Source organism: Humulus lupulus, chromosome 1, assembly GCF_963169125.1.
Source record: "Humulus lupulus chromosome 1, drHumLupu1.1, whole genome shotgun sequence".
NCBI lineage: Eukaryota > Viridiplantae > Streptophyta > Magnoliopsida > Rosales > Cannabaceae > Humulus > Humulus lupulus.
Window position 1 is genome coordinate 305,873,789 of NC_084793.1, and position 21,567 is coordinate 305,895,355.

General features: G+C 30.4%; 1 protein-coding gene across 1 annotated transcript; it reads left to right on the top strand.

Annotated features, from left to right (window-relative positions):
- Positions 1-3,682: 3,682 nt before the first annotated feature.
- LOC133780928 (uncharacterized) lies at positions 3,683-21,128 on the top strand. The gene is made up of 5 exons (XM_062220278.1): positions 3,683-4,669; positions 15,469-15,942; positions 17,818-17,868; positions 18,337-19,482; positions 20,350-21,128. The coding sequence occupies exons 1-5, from the start codon at positions 3,698-3,700 to the stop codon at positions 20,911-20,913; spliced, it is 3,207 nt and encodes a 1,068-aa protein (XP_062076262.1). The 5' UTR covers positions 3,683-3,697; the 3' UTR covers positions 20,914-21,128.
- Positions 21,129-21,567: the final 439 nt, after the last annotated feature.

Below are 21,567 nucleotides of genomic sequence, written 5' to 3' on the forward strand. Positions count from 1 at the left end.
TCATATTGTGGAAATTATTGGTGTCGTCTATTAAGGATGAGGAGTTTTAAATGCCCGGTTACAAGGCAGGACAATGTCTCTAGGAATTGATCTACGATCTGGTTATTACCAGATGGGGATCAAGGAAAGAGACATTTCAAGAATTACTACTTGTACCGAGTAGGGTGTGATGAATTGGTAACAAAAGTTCTTAACTGGTTCAAGCTTCAACAACATAGGTAAGTTTTTCAAGTAGAAAATATAAGAACGGTGTGGACAAGTCTCCTTCAGATTTACGGACGGTATGTTGGATTACTCTCCAGTCAGAAGTCGGAAGTGAGCGAGTATTACGCTGATAATGTTGGTACTGAGGAAGCAGGGTCACAAGTAAGGCTCCATGAAGTGTCAGTTTGGTCTCGCCAGGGGTATTCAAAATAGTGCTACAAGAAGAAGAGTGGTCAGGTATGAAGAAATTTGATTTGAAGCCACAAAGAAGCTACTGAAGAACGTCTGAAGGACAAAAAGCACAACAAGACTGGCAAGCGCGTCATCTACCACATGAGTATTTTTGCAGACAGCTGCACCAGAGATTAGAGAAACAGTAAAACTTGAAGTTAGATTGAATGGATAGTGTTAGATCAGAAGTTCAGAAGACAGGGTAAGAATTGATTAGCACTTGGTGATGCAAGGATATGCGTGTTATGGTTGGATATAGAAGGGTAGCATAAAGAACCTAACTTCTGGTAAAGATATGAAACTGTGAGGGTGCATCACAGGTTGGGGCACGCCCAGACTCAAGCTAATGTGAGGATGGATCAAGTCTCGCGGAAGGTAAAGTGGGAACATGGTCGATATACCTGAAGCGTGTTTGGTATCTTAGGGTGCTTAACCTAGGGTGCTCGAGATCGATCCCACTATTGTGTTTGGTGGGATTCGAGGTCCCGGAGGCTAGAACTTTATCCGGAAACCCTTATACAATTATTGATGGAATCCTTTATCATGGTTGTGACTAGGTGTACGCTTGGGCTCGGGGCAGGATCGTGCTCGGGGGGCCGTCTTTCCTAATTAAAGCACTTGGAATTAGAGGTAAGGAAACTGCACCTGTATATGTGGATAGGATGGGACTAAGTGTTCCCTATATTTTATATGGATTGTTATATGATTGTGATAAACCATATGAATATGTTGGGACTAAGAGTTCCTTATAATTGTATAAATGTCATGGGGTGGTATTATGCCGCTGGGACATGTGATAAACGGCCTAAGAGTGCCGAAATCAATACTTGCGCACAGGGCGCGGCTCGGCCACTAGTAGCTGAGGACAGCTTAATAATCACTGAGCTCGGTTAAGCTGGCCGGAGTCAGTGGGTTTAACACTGGGCTTGGCCTAAGTGAGCCATAGACAGTGGATTAATTAGATGGTGCGGCCTACGGGCGTAAACCCTAGTTATTGCTTGACATGTATTCTGTTGTTAATTGATGTGTATGATGTGCTGAGTATCTGGAACTAGATCATTGGTTGTTGACCGATGAGCTGCCTTGAGTGTATGCTATGGCTTGCTGGGTAATTGATTAATGTCTTGTAAATCATTTGATTATGCTATGTGAGTTACTTAGCTGTTAATACTAGTTATGCTATGATGTTATGTTTTCTTGCTGGGCCTCGGCTCACGGGTGATATGTGGTGCAGGTAAAGGCAAGGGTAGGATGAGTTTACCATGAGTTAGAGAGCTCTGGGGGTGAGGTGTACATTGTCAACTGCTCGGTTGCCATGGTCGAGGGATTATACAGGGACGGGAACCTAAAACGTGTTTTTTTCCATTAGAGTGACTTGGTTATTTATTTGTTTTGGAAAATTCTATAATTACGTTATCTAAACCTTGATTTGGGATCCCATGTACCAAATGTTTGTTTTAATGAAAATTATTAGTTTATAACCAAAATCTTTTAAACCTAACATGTTTGTGTCATTAGATTCACATTTTTATTTAAATGATTTGATTAGCAAATCTTGCACTATTTCAAATACACAGTGTAATGGTCTTGATTATCCAGGGCGGTACAGTGATGGTCCTAACTTCTATTCCGGGATGCCCTTAGGGCTTTACCGAGCTTCGGGCCACCAAAGCTCATTCTGTCTTCGCCTATTGGGCCTGAACTGGGCCTTAAGTCCCTTTAGGGTGGCCCATGGACTCAGAATGCCGATCCGTACTGTTGGGGAGAAACGGGGATAACAGTAATCTATCCATATACCAAAAATACGAAAACATGTTGTTTTTAAGCCTGTTTTACATGCACGTGAAATATATTATTTTGAAATTTTTTTCGGCACTGTAAATTATTCAAAATTTTCTGAAAATTAGTGGGATGTCTATTATAGCTACAGTGTACACCATTATTTTTTTTTAAATTGATTATAATTTCTTAATGCACTAAAAACAGAAACGCCTACTAGTAGGGACAAAAGGCATGCCCCAATTGTAGAATTTTCCCATTTATATAATTCATCATATTCTAAATTATAATGAGAGTGAGATATAATTTGGCGAAGTTTGCACTGCACATCTGTATAATTCTTTTAGAAAATATATTAGTAACACTATAATCATGAATGAATGAATATATATACATTTGATGAGAAGCTGCCTAGGCATACCCACATTTTCATATGCTTAGAGTACTGAGCACTCTCAATGAGTGCTCTACTCCATCATTTAAAATAATTCTCCAAAATACATATTTTTCTATTTTACCTCTAAGTTTTACATTATACCATACATCACATTTTCTATATATTTCTCTACATCATTTAAATATTATATCTTTAAACATATTTTATTAATTAAAGTAAAATAAAATAATTGAAAAAATAATAATAAATATATATGGGAGATTTAAAAATTATAAAGAAAAATAATAACATTAAGATATTATATAAATGATATATAAATGTTATGTAAATGTAAATATAGATTAATTGGAGTTTGTGCATAGCTATTATAAATATATGTATAAAGGAGGTGATGTAAGATGTTTTTGTGAGTTTTAGTTAAGTATTATAGAGAAAGTGTATTACAAAATACATTACCAAAACATATTTTTTTATAATTTACCTCAAACTTTTACATTATACCATACATCAATTTCTTTATTTTTTTTCTACATCATTTAAATATTATATTTTTTAAAATATTTTATTTATTTTAAGAAATAAATAATTAAATATAATAATATTACACTCATATATATATATATATATATATACAAAAATTTATAAAAAAATAATAAAATATTTATAGCTTTATATTCTTTTATATAAAAAAATATATAAATTTACATCACATTGAAATTTTATTTAATCATTTTTTTCTAAATATTATAAAGAATAAGATATATTTCTTCCTTCGTTAAAAGTGCACGTAGCTTTGGACTCTTGTATAAATTATTCCCTTATATATAAGTTTCATAATAATTACTCTTCAAAATCCATTTATTAAGCATGAATTAGTGTACGGTTAATTATTGTAATGTTTGATATATGATTTAGTTGTAATGACAAAAATTGAGAGAAGAAAATAATAAACATTGCTTGTAAATAAAGTAATTCTGATCACAGTACGGCAAGTAGCCAAACAATATAAAAAGAACCATCTTTATCAATCGCTATCAAATTTTCCACGACCGTCGCCAGTAGTCTTCTCCGGCGCCGGTGAAAAAAATGTATCCTTTTAATCAAATGCCGATGTCGGTCTCCTCCTTGTTCTCCGCCTACGCTTCCTTCTCCGCTACCATAATGCTCGTAAAATCAATGGTTAACGAGCACATTCCTGTGGAGCTCGGAGCCTACATCTCCTCCTACATAAGCAACCATTTTAGGAACCCTCTCAACTCCAATCTCACCATAATCATTGATGAATCTTCCGACATGCTTCGCAACCAGGTCTTCGACGCAGCCGAGCTCTATCTCCAGACCAAGATGAGCCCAGCCACGTCCCGGCTTCGAATCAGCAAAGCCCCCAGACAGAAAACCATCACCGCCGCCATCGACATGGGCGAGGAAATTATCGACGTATTCGACGGCATCCGGCTAAAATGGCAGTACAACTGCACCGAGCCAGAATATAAAAGTCCGCATTTTCTGCTGAGCTTTAACAAAAAATATAAAGAGAGAGTGTTGGGGTCTTATCTTCCTACGGTCCTGGCTCGAGCCGAAGCAATTAAAGAGGAGCAGAAGGTCCTCAAGCTGTACAGCCGTGATTGTCCGTCCTCCATGGATGACTATAACTCTCGCGGCGGCGATTGGGGTTCGATGATTCTGGAGCATCCATCGACGTTCGAGACCTTGGCGATGGACCTAAAGATGAAGAAAGCAATCGTAGAAGATTTGGATAGGTTTGTGAGGAGAAGAGAGTTTTATAAGAGAGTGGGGAAAGCTTGGAAACGAGGGTACTTGCTTTACGGTCCGCCTGGAACTGGAAAATCGAGCTTGGTGGCCGCCATGGCTAACCATCTTAAGTTCGACATTTACGATTTGGACCTTGACAGAGTATTCTCCGATTCGGCATTGAGAAGGATATTGTTGTCAATTTCTAATCGCTCCATTTTATTGATAGAAGATATTGATTGCAGCGTTAATTTACAGAACCGCGAATATTACGAGCCTGCCGGAGATAGTTTGGATCGGAAAAAGGTACGTCACGTACTCACTAATTATTAACCTTTTTCATTGAGCATTGATGACGCCTTGTAAAGGAACAAAATCAACCGCTCCCAATTAGGTGTGTACATATCTATTCTATATAATAAGCCTTTGGAAAATTCTTGAATTTAATTATTTTTTTATTAATTTTAACATAATATTCTTTAATGGAATATACATTTAAAAATAAATATTTATCAATTATATTAATATAAATTTGAATATTATAAAACATCATTATAATAATAATAATATATAGATAATTGATAAATGGCACCACTGCTGCCCAACACTACAAGTAGATGACATACAGCTATTGGTAATCTAATATCAAGTTCCACTTATTTGAATTTAATAAGTGTTATGAGATATCACTAACCAATCATGAGGTGACACTTCATATGGTGTTGGACACCTTAAGGTGCCAAATAACAACACTCTAATATATAATACAAGACTCGATATTTAATAACTATATTAATATAAATTTAAATGTTATACAAAATTATTATGATAATAATATATAATACAAAACTAAATATTTAATATTTATATTAATATAAATTTAAATATTATAAAATATAATACATAATCTTAATTTTTATTAAAAAAATTATCAAGATTAGATATTTAATAATTATATTAATATAAATTTAAATATTATAAAATATTATTATGATAATCCTATTTTTTTTACTAATTATATTAATATGAATTCAAATATTATAAAATATTATTATAATAATATTTAATACAAAAATAGCTATTTAATACTTATATCAATATAAATTTAAATATAATAATAATATATAATACATAATCTTAATTTTTATTAAAAAAATTATCATTTATGTTTAAAAAAGTTATCATATTATATATATAAATCGTAAACAATGTTTTGGTTTAATTTTTCATTTAATATGTTTATGCTATTCTTTTATATATAATATTATTTATTTATTTGAAATATTTATATGACAATGATATAAATTTAATAAATATAATTAATAAATTTTATAAATAAAACTAAGCAAACATGTATTGTACGTTGCTTGTATCTAGCATATATATATATATCTTCTATATAATAAGTGTGTAGATACTGAAATTCTTGGTTTTAAGGGTTTTTTATTTTTTTAATGTTAACTTTAACGAAATATTCTTATATTTAACAATAGTTTATAAACATTCAAACTTAAATAAAATAAAATAAATAATTAAAAAAAATTAAAATATGATATTTTTTAGATATTTTACAATGATAGTTATTTAAAAATAATAAATAACTAAACAAATTAAGATATGATGTTTTTCATATATTTTACAATGATAATTATTTTAAAATAATAAATAATTAAAAAATTAAAAATATGATATTTTTGAGATATTTTATAATGATAATTATTTAAAAATAATAAAATCATAAGTTTTATAACTTAAATAAAATTTAATTAAACTTAAACTTACTTATTAGAATAATATCATGTTAAACATATAATATAATCTACTGTGAATTAGCAACAAATTGCTTCTTTAAAAAAACTAGCAAGAAACTTAAATTTAAAATCCACGTATAATATTTAATATTACATTAAACATATAATATATAATCTCTTGTTGTCACTCCCAAATTCAGAAACTAGAACAAACATAAACTTAAACAAAAATAAATAAATTATTTAATTAAAATAGGATATTTATTTCAAAATTTATATGGCATTAATATAAATTGAATAAAAATAATTAATAAATTCTATAAATAAAACTAAGCAAACTTGCATATTGTATGTTGCTTGTATCTAGTATATATATATATATATATAACAAATATTAACATCAATCGACAATGTTAATAGAGTAATGCTAATGAGTGGTGCATGCATAGTGTAATTTAATATCGGGTCTCGCACATTTTAATTTAGTTAGTATTATAGGATATCGCTAACCAATTATTGAAAAAAAATCGGAAAAGAAAAAACAAATAAAAAATCATACCCAAATCTATTCGAAAAGCAATATTTAGTGTCTTAAGTAATACTTGTCTTGAGTTTATGTTAAATCATTTAAAACTATTACGAGTCTCTTTTGTGTAGCTTCTATGGAGAAGTTAAGAGAAAGAGATATGCGATTCAGAGGGGTAGAGGGAGAGGCGGTGTTATGGCTGTCATTTTCATAGAAAACCAAAAGAGAGAGAAAAGAGAATAAGAAGAGATGGGTGCAAAAATAATGAGAAGGGTATTTTCAGAAACAAGGGGAAAATAGCACTAAAATGTAATATGAATACACCAAGGGATTTTTTAAGAATAATTAGCATTTTTGCCCATCGGACTTATAACACTACCAAATTGTACCCCCTAAAATATACAGCATGTTAAAAACTCCCTCTAAAATATATCAGTTACAAAAACCTAGTCATTTCATTAGGTTCCAATCCATTTTGTCGTTTAAACACTGATGTGGCATTGTAAATTTTGATAAATTAACAATTTTGCCCCCGAACTTTGACCATTACCAAATCGTGTCCATTTTTATTAGAAAAATGAACTATTTTTTTTTATAGAGTCTAATTTTTGTATTAATTATTTAAACATCAATTCAAACCTAATAAATTTTATTAAAAAAATTCAAAATTAAAATCAAAATAAAATTAAAATAGTAACATTAAAAAGAAAAACGTTAAATCTTTGAAAAAAAATCTTAGTATTAGTTCAAATTTATAATAATTTAATTTATAAAAATTCAAAGTTAAATGAAATTAAAACCTAAATACCAAACTAAAAAACTAAATATACATATACATTCAAATTCAAATCACATTATAGGTATCTTCTTTCTTAAAAAAAAAAAAGAAAAGAAAAGAAAAGAAAAATTGTAAAAAAATAATAAATCGATTGGAGTCCTGCAACTCAAAATCCAGCATGAAAGAATAATTTCTTTTTCATTTATAACAAAAATAAATAGGTTTCTAATATGAGTCTATTGAATTAATTAAGATTTTATTTATATTTAATTTGTTTATTACATTCATATTTGAAATTTTAATATCTAGAGTGAATTTTAATTTGATACTTGATTTTTTATTTCATTCATATTTGTTAAATATTTGTTTTTTTTTTTAATCTAGAGTGAGTTTTTAAGATTTTATTAGAGTTTAACTAACTTTTATTTAATTTTTTTAAGATTTTAATTAATATTTGATTATTTTTATAAGAATTAATAAAAAATAATTTTTTTAAGTTTAAATTATTTTTTCAATAAAATGGGGCACAATTTTGTAATAATCAAAGTTAAGGGGGCAAAAATGCTAAAAATCAGAGTTTAAATGGAAAAATGGAACGGAAGATAACAGAAGGACTATGTTAACGTAAATGGAAAAGTTCAGGAGGGATTTTTAACATGATGTATATTTTAGGAAGCACAATGTGGTAGTGTCATAAATTTAGGGGGGCAAAAATGCTAATTATTCTTTTTTAATTTGAAGCCCCTATGATGCAAAAATGCAAATTATTCTTTTTTAATTTGAAGCCCCTATGATGCATAAAAACTGTAATTTCTCTTTTCATATTACTTATTAAATTAAAATATATGGAAGCAAACCCTAAAAAAATGTTTCACTCAATATTGAATCACACAAATAACAAAATGACACCATAATGTAGTGTTGGATATCACTAGTGCCTTTTAACAATTCTTTTATAATTAGAAAAAAAAAAGTTTGATACTTACTTTTTTTCATCTTTTACCCCTCTTTAATTGATTATTTACAAATATACCTTTTTCTACAAATTAACATAAATATTTTTATATAATTTTAAAACATAAGATTTATTTCTTAATACACCCCTCTCTAACACATTATGAATTCAAAAAATTGGGTTATCAAAGAAACTAAAATTATAAACAATAGAGCTAATAGAAGAAGAAATTATGGGGGTAGAAGATTGTGATTCCAGTAGTGATTTTAATTATCACGAGGTAATATTTTTTTAAATATTTATTAATTATTAATATTTGCATTTTATTATATATATATATAAATACTCATCAAAAAGATGTTGTGGTTTTTTTTAATGACTTTCATTGTTAAAATTGTTTATTGGATGTGATTAAGTATTTTTTTTCTTTTAGAGATTTGAATTAAATTTTATTAGAATTAATAATAATGTAGAGTGGCGCGAGAAAATAATTTTTTTAATGGATAATTTTGTACTTATTCAAAATTAAGATAATTGTGGCAAAAGTACCCAATGTTTGGGTTTTGTACGCGGCATAGTCTCAAAGTTTATTTTTAGTGGCAAAAGTACCCAAAGTACCAAAAAGTGTTATTCCGTTTGGATTCCTCCGTTAGTTACATCTGAGTGTACACGTGTCACTTCGTGATTGGTCCAACTCAATAATATATTAGGGATATTTACGGCATAAGTACCCAATGTTTGGGTTTTGTACGCGGCATAAGTACCCAATGTTTAAAAATAATTATGATTTGGACCAATAAAAATATGGCACGTGTCTGCTTAACGGAGTCTAACGGAAGAGGCTGACGGAATTACAGTTTTACTTACTTTTGGTACTTTTGCCACTAAAAATAAACTTTGGGTCTATGCCGCGTACAAAACACAAACATTGGGTACTTTTGCCACAATTATCCCTTCAAAATTTAAGAAGGGTTTGAAAAGAAATTTTATAAATTTTATGGGGGTTCAATTAGAAAATAGGCGATGAGTGAAAAAAAAGTACAAATAGAAGCACCATAAAAAATAATAATCAAATGTTAATAATGTATTTTTTTCAACATTTCATTAAGAAAGTATTTTGCTTATATAATTTTTTTAATTCATTTTTTTCCTTAATTGAAACTAATTAGGGAGAATTTACATATATTGAGATATTTTACAATTTATTTTTACTTTTAAAATAAAATAAAAGTAAAAATATTGTGTATTTTAAAATCATTAGAGTCTTTGATTTATTTTACTGTAGATATTTAAGTGTTGTTGATTTCATTAACTATACTTTGTGAAAGATTGTAAACAACATTATGAGCATTAAATCTATAAATAATATTCAATAACAACATTCAATACTCATTCACCAAACTAAGATCACATTTATTTAGAGTATTTATTGTACAATGAAGAAAACATACCTCCTATGTTTCCAATCCCATCTTGAGTCATTTCCACCCTTAGAAATCACAATGCAAAATGTAAGAGAGGATTTATGGATAGCAAACCCTTTTCCACAATACCACTACACACACTCTTGGCAACTATATGCCTTCACACACTTATATATCCACTTACCCTAAGGGGTATTAGTAGGTTAATAAGATTTTGATAGTAGTGGTGGACTATAGTTTAATGGGCCAACATATAGTCATTGGGGTGCCACCATGTGCCTCTGATGCAATTAGAAGTGTGAACCATCCCATTATGATTATTGGTAATTAATAGACACTTTGTTTAGTGGTTGTGATTATGGAATAATGTATATGATTATATTAGTTCATCATAATAATTCTAACACTTTGTTGATATATAACTAAAAATTCTTATTCAAGGATCACACAAATTATTAAAAAAAATAACAGTAAAATTTAGAGTAAGCATTAAACAATTTCCAACCTTCTTTTTTTTTTTTTAAAAAAGAATAAATTCTCTATTTGTATTTTATACTGTATACCAAGAAAAAAGAGAATAAATTTTTTCATTAGCTATACTTTGTTGATATATTACTAAAAATTCTTATTCAAGAATCACACAAATTATTAAAAGAAATAACAGTAAAATTTAGAGTAAGCATTAAACAATCTCCAACCTTCCTTTTAAAAAAAAAAAAAAAAGAGAATAAATTCTCTATTTGTATTTTATACTGCATACCAAGAAAATAGAGAATAAATTTTTATACCCTACTTTTTTCTATTTTATTTTGATACCAAGAAAGAAATTAAAATACTTTTTGAGACTAGAAATAGAAAAGATTTTTTTTTTAAAAAAATTAATACAAAGTAGAGGGGACTTCAACAGGTCTTAAAATGGAAAAAGAACGAAATAAGGAATTGAAATGAGGTGTTCCCAATTTATTACAGTTATACCAGTCATATTTTTTTTGTCGCAAAATTATATGTATTATATTCATGACTTTTAACCACGCAATTATATACAATAAAATTTGATTATCATATAATATTAATTGTTCCTAATTTTTATGAGCTTGCACTATAAATATAAATGGGATTTTTATTGAAAAAAAAAAAATAAGTTTTATCTAACCATTAAAGCATGATCTAATCTAATGGTTCTTTTACTTATTTAAATGTGAAAAGAAGAAAAACCATATAAGTAAAATTTAAATGGGTGGTTGCACACGTGTTAATTTTTTTACACACATGTAAAATATATTACTTGAATTCTGATTTTTTTTTTTTTGGAAAGTCAGTAAGTATTATATTGCTCAAAACCAATTACAAAAAACAACTAACAGCCAAGACCAATTAATTACAAGCTCTATATAGAGCCTCCACCCAATCTTTATCTATCCTAGTCAAGGACTTAGAATTCATATATTGTATTCTATTACAAACAGTATATGATATGTGATTAACCATCGGTAGTTTATGGTCCCAAACAGCACTATTCCTACTCTCCCATATGGAATAAAGCGTGGCTGCCAACACACTAGTATAAACTCTTCTTCTCCCTTTTGATATCTTTTGCTTTTTGAGGCTAGTGATCATTGAATTGAGGTTGCTCCTCTTCACCTTCCAGCCAATCCAGTTGGTAATTTCGACCAAGACTTTCTTGCTAAAACAGCAAGAGAAAAAAAGATGACTTTGGGATTCATCTTCTTCTTCACACAAGGAACAAACTTTATTAACCTTTAGACCAAACCGAAGTAACCTGTCATTAGTTGGGAGTCTTTGCTTCAATGCAAGCCAAATGATGATTCTATGTTTAGGGATACAAAATCTATCCCAAAAAAACTTATATTTCCACTTTCCAAGAGGGGCCTGCTGCATTTTTTGATACAAATCAGCTATAGAAAAATGATATAACTGAAAACCCGTCTCATCAAAAAACCCTTTCAGCTTCTCCTTCACCTGAATAATCCTTTTCCAATACCAACTTGTGTCAAGAGGGGCATCATAGTCCCACCAAGTATGGTTCTTAATATATACCGAGTTCACTCACTTCACCCAAAGGTTATCCTTCTTGGAAGAGAGGGCCCAAACATGTTTCTCTAAAGCACATAGATTCCAAAGAGCAATATCTTTAAATCCTAATCCACCATCATTTTTCAGCAAACACAATTCAGCCCAAGCCACTTTCCCCGGACCATTAAACTCATCTTTCCCTTTCCAAAGAAAAGCTCGACAAATTTGATTAAACTGTTGAATAACTGCTTTCGGAAGAATGACTATTTGAGACCAGTAATTATTTATAGTGAGAAGAACCGAATTGATCAAAGTAACTCTGCCAGCATAAGACAAGTTCCTACTACTCCACACACGAATTCGGCTTGTCATTTTATCCACTAGACTTTCACAATCAGCTTTGCTTATTTTCCTAGAGCAGATTTTCATCCCTAGGTACTTAAAAGGCAGCCTACTACAATTAAAACCAGAAATATCAGCAAGTCTTTGAAGAGAATACGATTCCATACCTGCTCCAAAAAATTCAGATTTCTCCACATTAGCCCGAAGCCCTGAAGTTTTAGAAAAAAGCTTGAAACCTCTCAACAAAAGAGTGGCTGAGATGTAATCTCCTTTGCAAAACAGTAAGAGGTCATTCGCAAAACATAAATGGTTCAGTTTTAACTCCTTACACCTTGGGTGAAAACGAAAATCCGCATCCTCGGCAACTTTAACAAGAATTCGAGATAGGTACTCCATCCCAATGACAAATAAAAGAGGCGATAAAGGGTCGCCTTGCCTAAGCCCCCGATGAGAAGAGAAGAAACCATTTAATGAACCATTCACCATTAGCGAGAATCTAGGAGTGGTAACACAAACCATTATTAGCTCAACAAACTTTGACGGAAAATTTAAAGCCTCAAGCATTTCTCGAATAAAGTCCCACTCTATAGTGTCATAGGCTTTTTGGAGATCAATCTTGAATAAGCAAGCTGATTTAGCCCCTCTTCTATCATACCCTTTAACCATGTCTTGAACTCTGATTTTGATATGGTAAATTATTTAAAAATTCTCAAAAATTGGAGGGATGTCTGTTAGAACTACAATATATATCATCATATAAAAAAATTGAGGTAATAATTTCTCCAAATATCAAAATTAGAAAAGTCCCTGCCGTTAGGGGTAAAAGTGTTACTCTTACTATAGAATTGCTCTAAAATAGTATATATATTAAGAAAAATTCTAAAGGGGGGGCGCCACTTTTGCCCCTACCCGCATGGGTGTCTCTGTTTTCAGCTAGTGGAGAAATTATAACTTAATTTTTTTTTATATGATGGTGTACTTTGTAGTTATAGTAGACATCCTACTAATTTTCGAATATTTTACTGTGTCGGAAAACAAAGTTCAAAATAGGGATTTGCACGCAGATAAAAAAAACAGGCATGCGTACAACTGACTATTTGAACTATGTTTTCAGAAATGTAAATTATTCGAAATTTCTCGAAAGCTGCTATAACTATAATGTACACCGTTGAAAACAAAGACGCTACTGATAGGGGCAAAAGTAGTGCCCCTACTATAGAGTTCCCCTGGATATTTTATATATGGCAAGAAAAGTAGCTCAAATAAAATTGAATTCAATTATAGAAAATGACAAGAAAGAATACACACATATATATTTGGGGAAATTATATTTTATATGAGAATTTTAATAGAGTGTGTGGCTTTTTTTCAATAAAAGTTAATCTATGGCTTTTTTTAAGAATTTTCACTTTTATAGGTTTATTTTCTCATATTTTTGTATAAAAATTAGTTTATGTCATAGTTTTACTCTTAATCAAGTTTTATTAATTTGGAAGGGTGTGTTTGTAACTTGATTGTTATTTTTTTAGCTTATTTATTTTTTATATATTATTTTTATATTACTAATTTTATATTAAATTTTTCTCTAGATGTTTTGTAATTTTTTTTTTTGTAATATGAATTGTGTTTAAAATTATTTTTTATTTATTATAAACATTTTCTTCTTTTTTTTTTAGATTGTATGTTTCCTTTTCCAAATTCTGGGTAAGGTAACCAGTTACTTGATTGATCTTTGACAGTTTTGTAAAAAAAAATCCTAGAGCTAGGTTAAGTAACATGTACCAGGAGGGGTAACCAGTTATCCTGAGAAGAGTAACTTTCTGCCATCTGATTGGTAACCTGTTACCATAAGAGGAGTGACGGGTTACTCATATTAAATATGAAAATAAACATCAAATTTGAAAGAAAAAGAGGAATAACACTTCATTAAAAGAAGAAGAAGAAGTAACTATGATTTTAGTAACATAGGTAACCAGTTACTATAAAGAACCCAGCAATATATACACATATCAGAATGTGAAGGTAACTAGTTACCCCCAGAAATATACACACAAAGAACGTGATGGAAACCAGTTACCCCAAAAAATATACACACAAAGAACGTGAAGGAAACCAGTTATCCCCATAAATATACACACAAAGAACGGGAAGGTAACCAGTTACCAGAGATCTGAAGATAGAAAAAAAAAAATCAGATCCACCCCATTTCCCTTCTCTCCCATCTTCTTCATATATATTTTTTTTCTAGATTAGAATGTTCCCATCAGGATAACTGGTTACCCATTCACGTTTTCATATTTTTATTAGTTTTCTTTCCAAATTTTGGCGTTCCTATAAAAGTTACAGTAAAAAAAGAAAATGCTGAAAAAATTGATTTGAATTTTTTTATATATAGTAGAAAAAACTATAAAAAAAATTACAATAATAAAAGATAATAAATAAAAAAAATAGTTAAATAATTATGTAATGTTAAAATATGTGTGAAAAAAGGAAAAAATGGAATGAGAAAATAATAAGTGCAAAAAATGAAGAAAAAAGAAGGAAAAAAACTTAGGAAAGAAAACTAAAAAAAATATGAAAAAAACAAAACAAAAGAAATGATGAAGGAAAAAAAACAAATGAATGAATAAAAATGAAAAGAAGAAGAAGAAGAAAAATAATGGACAAATGGAAAGAAAAAAAATATGAATGAAAAAATTGGTAGTAAAAAATGAAAAAAAAAATGGAAGAAAAAAAAGAAAGAAAAAAAGCTCATATGTGTGATAAAAGAAAAAAAATGAAAAGAGAAAATAATAAATACAAAAATGAAGAAAAAACAGAAGGAAAATAATGAAAGAAACTGAAAAAATATGAACAAAAAAAACAATACAAATGAAAGAAAAAAATAGATAAATGAATAAAAATAAGAAAAAGAATAATAAAAAAATGGAATGAAAAAAAATGAAAAAAAAAAAAGGGAAAAAATGGAAGAAAAATAAATAAGGAAAAAAAGAACTGAAAAAATAATTAAAAATATAAGAAAAAAAATTGAAAAAAATAAAATAAAATAACCTTCAAAATCAAAGAAAATATAACTATAATAAAAAATGTGGCATTGACATATTTTAGTTAGCAACTAATTGTGTTTAACATACTTCAATTTTTTCTTTAATAAATTTTCCTATACAAATTAAAAAAAGTATAATTTCCATATCTTTTAACATTGATGTTATAAAAGCCATATTTTATAAAAAGTCCCTATATATTTATAAATTTGACCTTTAGTTATGTCAAAATGTTGATTTTGTGCATGCAGTTTACACTTTCGGGAATATTAAACTCCATCGATGGTTTATGGTCAAGTTGTGGGGACGAGCGCGTCATAGTGTTCACAACAAATCACAAAGATAGTCTTGACCCTGCATTGTTGCGTCCCGGTCGAATGGACATGCATATTAACATGTCATATTGCACCATAGATGGCTTCCAAACATTAGCATCCAACTACCTTGGACTCTGTGGTGATCATCCCCTTCATTCTGAAATCGAAGCCCTATTAGCTAGGACGAAAGTGACACCAGCGGAGGTGGCGGAGGAGTTGCTCAAGAGTGATGAAGTTGATGCTGCTCTAGAAGGGTTTGTGAGCTTTTTGAAGCAAAAGGAGGCTAGTCAGACACATGATGAGGCTTGTGAGACACATGAGGTAATGAGCATAGAGCAGAGAATGGTCGATTTACCCAAGCAAAAGAAACATAGTGTTATTAGAAGAACGATGAAAAAGATTACTACCTCTTGAAGAAACGAATGATAAAAAAAGAGAATAATATCATGTGGGTCTAAATTTCTATATCATCTCGTCTCATGTGTGTCGCAATGATAATAAAGTGGCACATGGATTGGCGAAGCGTGCCCTTTAGTTATACAATGAACTTAATTGGATACTATTCCTTTACATATTTGTAATGCCGTATCTTTTCAATCTTAATAGTAATTGTTGTGAAATGTTATATATGTAAGTGTATACAGTCACAAATAAGTAATGAAATGATAAGTATGAGTACCATCTCCACAAGGATTGAAAATTGGAAGCTAATTTACAAAACTAATTACCTATAGAATGGCATCAATGCAAAGCTAAAATGATGAAAACAAGTAAAAAAAAATAACAAACAAAAACTATGTGAAGAAACAAGCTAAAATTACTAAATTTGCCTAATATGCATGTTTGAGAACAATGCTACAAATAAATGCTATAGCAAGAGGGCTTTGTCAACCATGAATTCAAATATGTCATAAGCTTTTTCTAAAGTCATTATGGTCTTGGTTTTTTAATTAAATTAACATATACCTATGCCAAATTGATCAGTTTTTTAATTAAGCTTTTTCTAGTAATTCTTTACTAATTAGTTATATCTCTGGGCATGACCCCATGGACTAAGGGTATCCTAACCGTGTAAAAATCTTCTGTGTTGATTTTTATTTTTCGCACTTTTTAATATTGTCTTGATAATATGATCAGACAACTCTTAGAGTTGCTTCCACATATTCACCATTTTCTCAAACAACTTAAAATCCCTACTGCATATTATTTAAGTTGTGTTTGTTTAATCACTTGGTAAGTATAAAAATTGGAATTTCAAGTATAATTGTATTTTTTTAATTGTAGAATCACATATGAATAAATATTACAAATATTAAAATATATAGAAATATTATTAAAACTAAAAAAATAGGGTAAATAATCATTTGGTACCATGTGTATTATTGAAATACAAACTTGGTACCTTATGTTTTCAATAATGCTTATACAGTATTTTGTAATTTGAAATTGTACATATTTTATACCCTAGAATCAAATGTGATCAATAAAATTTTCTCAATAGGACCAAACTACTCTCAGTTATATCTAATTAAGTAATTAAATTTGAATATGAAACTTATATAATTAAGGGTAGCTTGGTCATATTGAAAAAAATTTATTGATCAAATTTGAGTCTAGGGTACCAAATATGTACGATTTCAAATTATATGGTACCCGAATTATTGAAAACATAGGGTATTAAGTCTACATTTTGATAAAACACAAGGTGCCAAATTAATATTTACCTATATTTAAAATGAATAAAAAATAGAGAAAATGTCATTTTGACCCCTGTGTTTTGCACGAATACTCGATTGACCCCTATGTTTTGTTAAGTGGCAAAAAAGACCATTTGTTTTGCAAAATGGAACAATATGATACCCTGAACCCGATTTTAGTGAAACAATTTTTCAATATGACTAAAATATTCTCTCTTTTTTTTTCCTGTTTTTGTCCCTTTAATGAATTTTCTTTTTTCTAATATATGAAAATAATTTTTCATATTATAACTTTTTATTTGTAAAATAAATTTTAAATAATTTTTCAATGTTAGAATTATATATTTTTATGTTTTTATTAATTAATTAAAATTGAGATAAAATTAGTATAAAATATGACTTTTGCAACTAAAAAATTATTTAACACTTAAGTGTAATATTTCAAATTACTTACTAACTTTTGCCACCAAAAAATCTATTTAATAGTTTAAGTATAATCTTTCAGTCTACTTATTGACTATTGTCGCCACAAAAATTACTTAATGACTTAAGTACAACTTTTTATATTACTTAATGACTTTCGCAGCAAATTTTCATGATGAACAATTGTGGTGAGGCAAATAGATATCTAAATGATGTAAGTGGTCGAACAACAAAAAGTGAACTAAAAATTAGAGTAAGACTAATTGTTCTGAATGTGTAAAATAAATTTGGTCTAATCTAATCATTGGAAGGATTATGAAATTTGTTTTTATTAATGTTACAAAATAAAATATATTTGTTAAATGTTAGTGCCGACCAGAACTGTCAAAATGTCAAAGTCAACACACACGGCTAAATGGCACAATTCCTTGCTGGGAAAGCTTTTCAAAAAAATCAATATAAATTAAAAGTAAAATAAAATAAATTCCAGCTCAGCAAGCTCAACAACACACGGCTAAATGGCACAATTCCTTGCTGGGAAAGCTTTTAAAAAAAATCAATATAAATTAAAAGTAAAATAAAAAGGAAGATTCCTTGCTGGGAAAGCTTAGCAAAAAAATAAATATAAATTAAAAGTAAAATAAAATAAATTCCAGCTCAGCAAGCTCAACGTGTATAAAAGTACCTTAAAATTTCTCATATATTTCAACTCAGTGAAGTAAAAGACCAAAAAAAAAAAAAAAAAATCCACAACCTCGCTGAGCTACTAAGTACTAACTCAGTTCCACTTTCCCTCTCCGGTGGACGGCGGCTCAGCCCAGTTGCCGGAGCAAAACCAAAGATGTTTTCTTCGTTCAAAGAAATGCCCACGTCAGCATCGACCTTGTTCTCGGCGTACGCCTCCGTCGCGGCCTCGATGATGCTGGTGCGGTCCATGGCGAACGAGGTCATCCCAGACGAGCTCCGGTCGTATATATCAATGGCCGTGCGCTACCTCTTCACGCCTCTCTCCTCCGACCTCACACTCGTCATCGAAGAGTTCTCCGGCATGGCTCGAAACCAGGTCTACGACGCGGCCGAGCTCTACCTTCGCACCAAGGTCAGCCCCTCAACCTCCAGACTCCGCGTCAGCAAATCCCCCAGACAGAAGGCCATCTCCATCGCCATCGAGAAGGGCGAACAGGTCTCCGACGAGTTCGAGAAGATCCGTCTCAAGTGGCAGTTCGTCTGCACCGAGCCCAAGAACAACCACTCCGGTGAGGAGCGTTTCTTCGAGCTCACTTTCAACAAGAAGTTCAAAGACCGAGTCCTCGACTCGTACTTGCCTTACGTTCTGTTTCGAGCAAAGTCTATCAGGCAAGAGGAGAGATTCATCAAGCTCTATAGTCGCGAGTGTTCGTACGATGAGGTTGAGGACGGTGGTTGTAGAGGTGGTGGGCTTTGGGGTTCGATCAACCTGGAACACCCGGCGACGTTTGAGACCTTGGCTATGGATCCGGATATGAAGAAGAAGATTATTGACGACTTGGATCGATTCGTTAGACGAAAAGAGTTCTACAAGAAAGTGGGCAAGGCATGGAAAAGAGGGTATTTGCTTTACGGTCCGCCTGGTACTGGTAAATCGAGCTTGATCGCCGCCATGGCTAATTACCTTAAGTTTGATATATATGACTTGGAGCTAACCAGTATTTACTCCAATTCTGATTTGAGAAGAACAATGTTAGCCTCCTCGAATCGTTCCATTTTGGTTATTGAGGATATAGATTGTAGTGTGGATTTGCAGAACCGGCAAAACCAGGACGAGGGATTTGAAGCATCAAACACCAAGGTTAGTACTCTAATTTCTGTTCTTAAAATTAATTTGATTATATATATATATTCATTCATTGAAGTTTTCTCAGAAATAATTTAATTTAATTTCATGAAACCAAATTTATAGACCTATGTTTGGCCTTGTTTGGTTTGGTATTACCAATAGTTCTAGAGGTGATTTTTCAGGTAAAAACAAATAATAATAATAATAATAATAGTGCTTATGCATGAACCAAAAAAGAAAAAGAAAAAGAAAAATTGCTTTATTTGAAACTGCACTTTATTAACTATTAACTATATCACATCAAATCATACTTTGATGATAAATTTTATCACTTTTAACCATAAATAAAAAATAAGTAGGATAGAAAATAGAGTAGACAAAAAGAAGGAAACTGAGACTTTTTTTAGTACTTTTACTTGTTGTTATAAAATTCAGAAGAACTAAATAATGGTAAATTTATATGAATAATAAATTAGAAAAGTTCTTTCATTTTTCTTTCCTATCCATAGATCGATGAGCCAAAAAACAAACAACACCCCTTTAACTTTTTTCTTCCACTTTTTCGGCTACCAATCAAACAACTTTTTATTATTCTTCTGCCTTTGTTTTTTTTTTCTTTCCTCTTGTGTTTTCTGAATACAAAACATACATAGTCATAGTGTGTCTTTATAAAATATAAGACATGCATAGCTCAGTGGTTTTCTATATCGGATTAGCATATATGATCTGAAATCTGAATGGCGTTATATTTAAAGAAGAAAAGAACAATATGAATTATTGTTATTATTATAACAAAAGTAAGCATGTGATAAGAATCGCAATGAGTGCTTTTTTATTAGGTTCAATCAATGATAAGAATATGGATGACTACAATTACAGATGACACTTTCGGGGCTTTTGAACTTCATTGATGGCCTATGGTCAAGCTGTGGAGACGAAAGAATCATTGTTTTCACCACAAATCATAAAGATCGACTTGACCCAGCATTGCTTCGTCCTGGTCGAATGGACATGCATATCAACATGTCTTACTGCACCAGAGATGGGTTTAGAACCTTAGCCTCAAACTACCTTGGCATCCATGGCAATGGTCATCGCCTTTGCTCTGAAATTGAGGACTTAATGGCCAACACCGAGGTGACCCCAGCCGAGGTTGCGGAGGAGCTAATGAAGAGTGACGATGCCGATGTTGCTCTCCAGGAACTTGTTAACTTCCTCAAACGTAAGAAGATTGAGATTGTTGAGAAGAAGAAAAAAGAAGAAGAAGAAGAAGAAGCAACTAATAATAATGTCAATAAGGAGAAGGAAGAGGAAGAAGAAGAACCAGAGGCAGTTGATCCACCATTGCCGAAGCGGATTAAGCTAACTGATCATAACAATGTAAAGAGAGTTTCGTCGGTAAACATTAGGAGAAGAGTTGTAAGAGGAAGAAGAGCCTTTTAAGTTTGCCTACTTATTTACGGTGGTTCAATAAAAACTTATCAGCATATATATATACATACATACATATATATATATATATATGTTTCTGTATATATTGTTATTTTGGTGTAATATTGGCACTTTTTATTAGTGCCTAGATTTTCTTGAAAGTGCTATTAATTTTTGCAATCAATAAACTCCTGAATTTACATTCAGCTGGCAAAATGGCTGATCAATTGAATGTATTTTTGTAATTTTAATTTGTTTTTAAAATTATTTAAAAGTAATTACAACATTAATCTTTGGGAAAATAATTAAAAGAGAGAAGAAAGAAATTAAAACATTATATATGGATGAGTTTCTCCTATAATTAATATTTTTGATTCATGGCCCACCAAATATATTCTTTTGTCCTTTTTTAAAAAATTGAAAAAAAATATAAGTGGTATAAAAAATTCATGGCCCACCAAGTCTTTGGAGTCATATTGCTACCCAACGTCCTAATTTATATTATATATTTAATTAGTTCATCAATTTGTGAGTTCAATAATGTTTAGTATTCTCTTTTTGAGATCTCACCTTATATCACCCTAATATTGCTAGATTAGTCTACCTTTCCAGGTACTATCTTTCAAAGTTTCCATTTACTTCTTCCTTGTGAAACTGCATTCATAC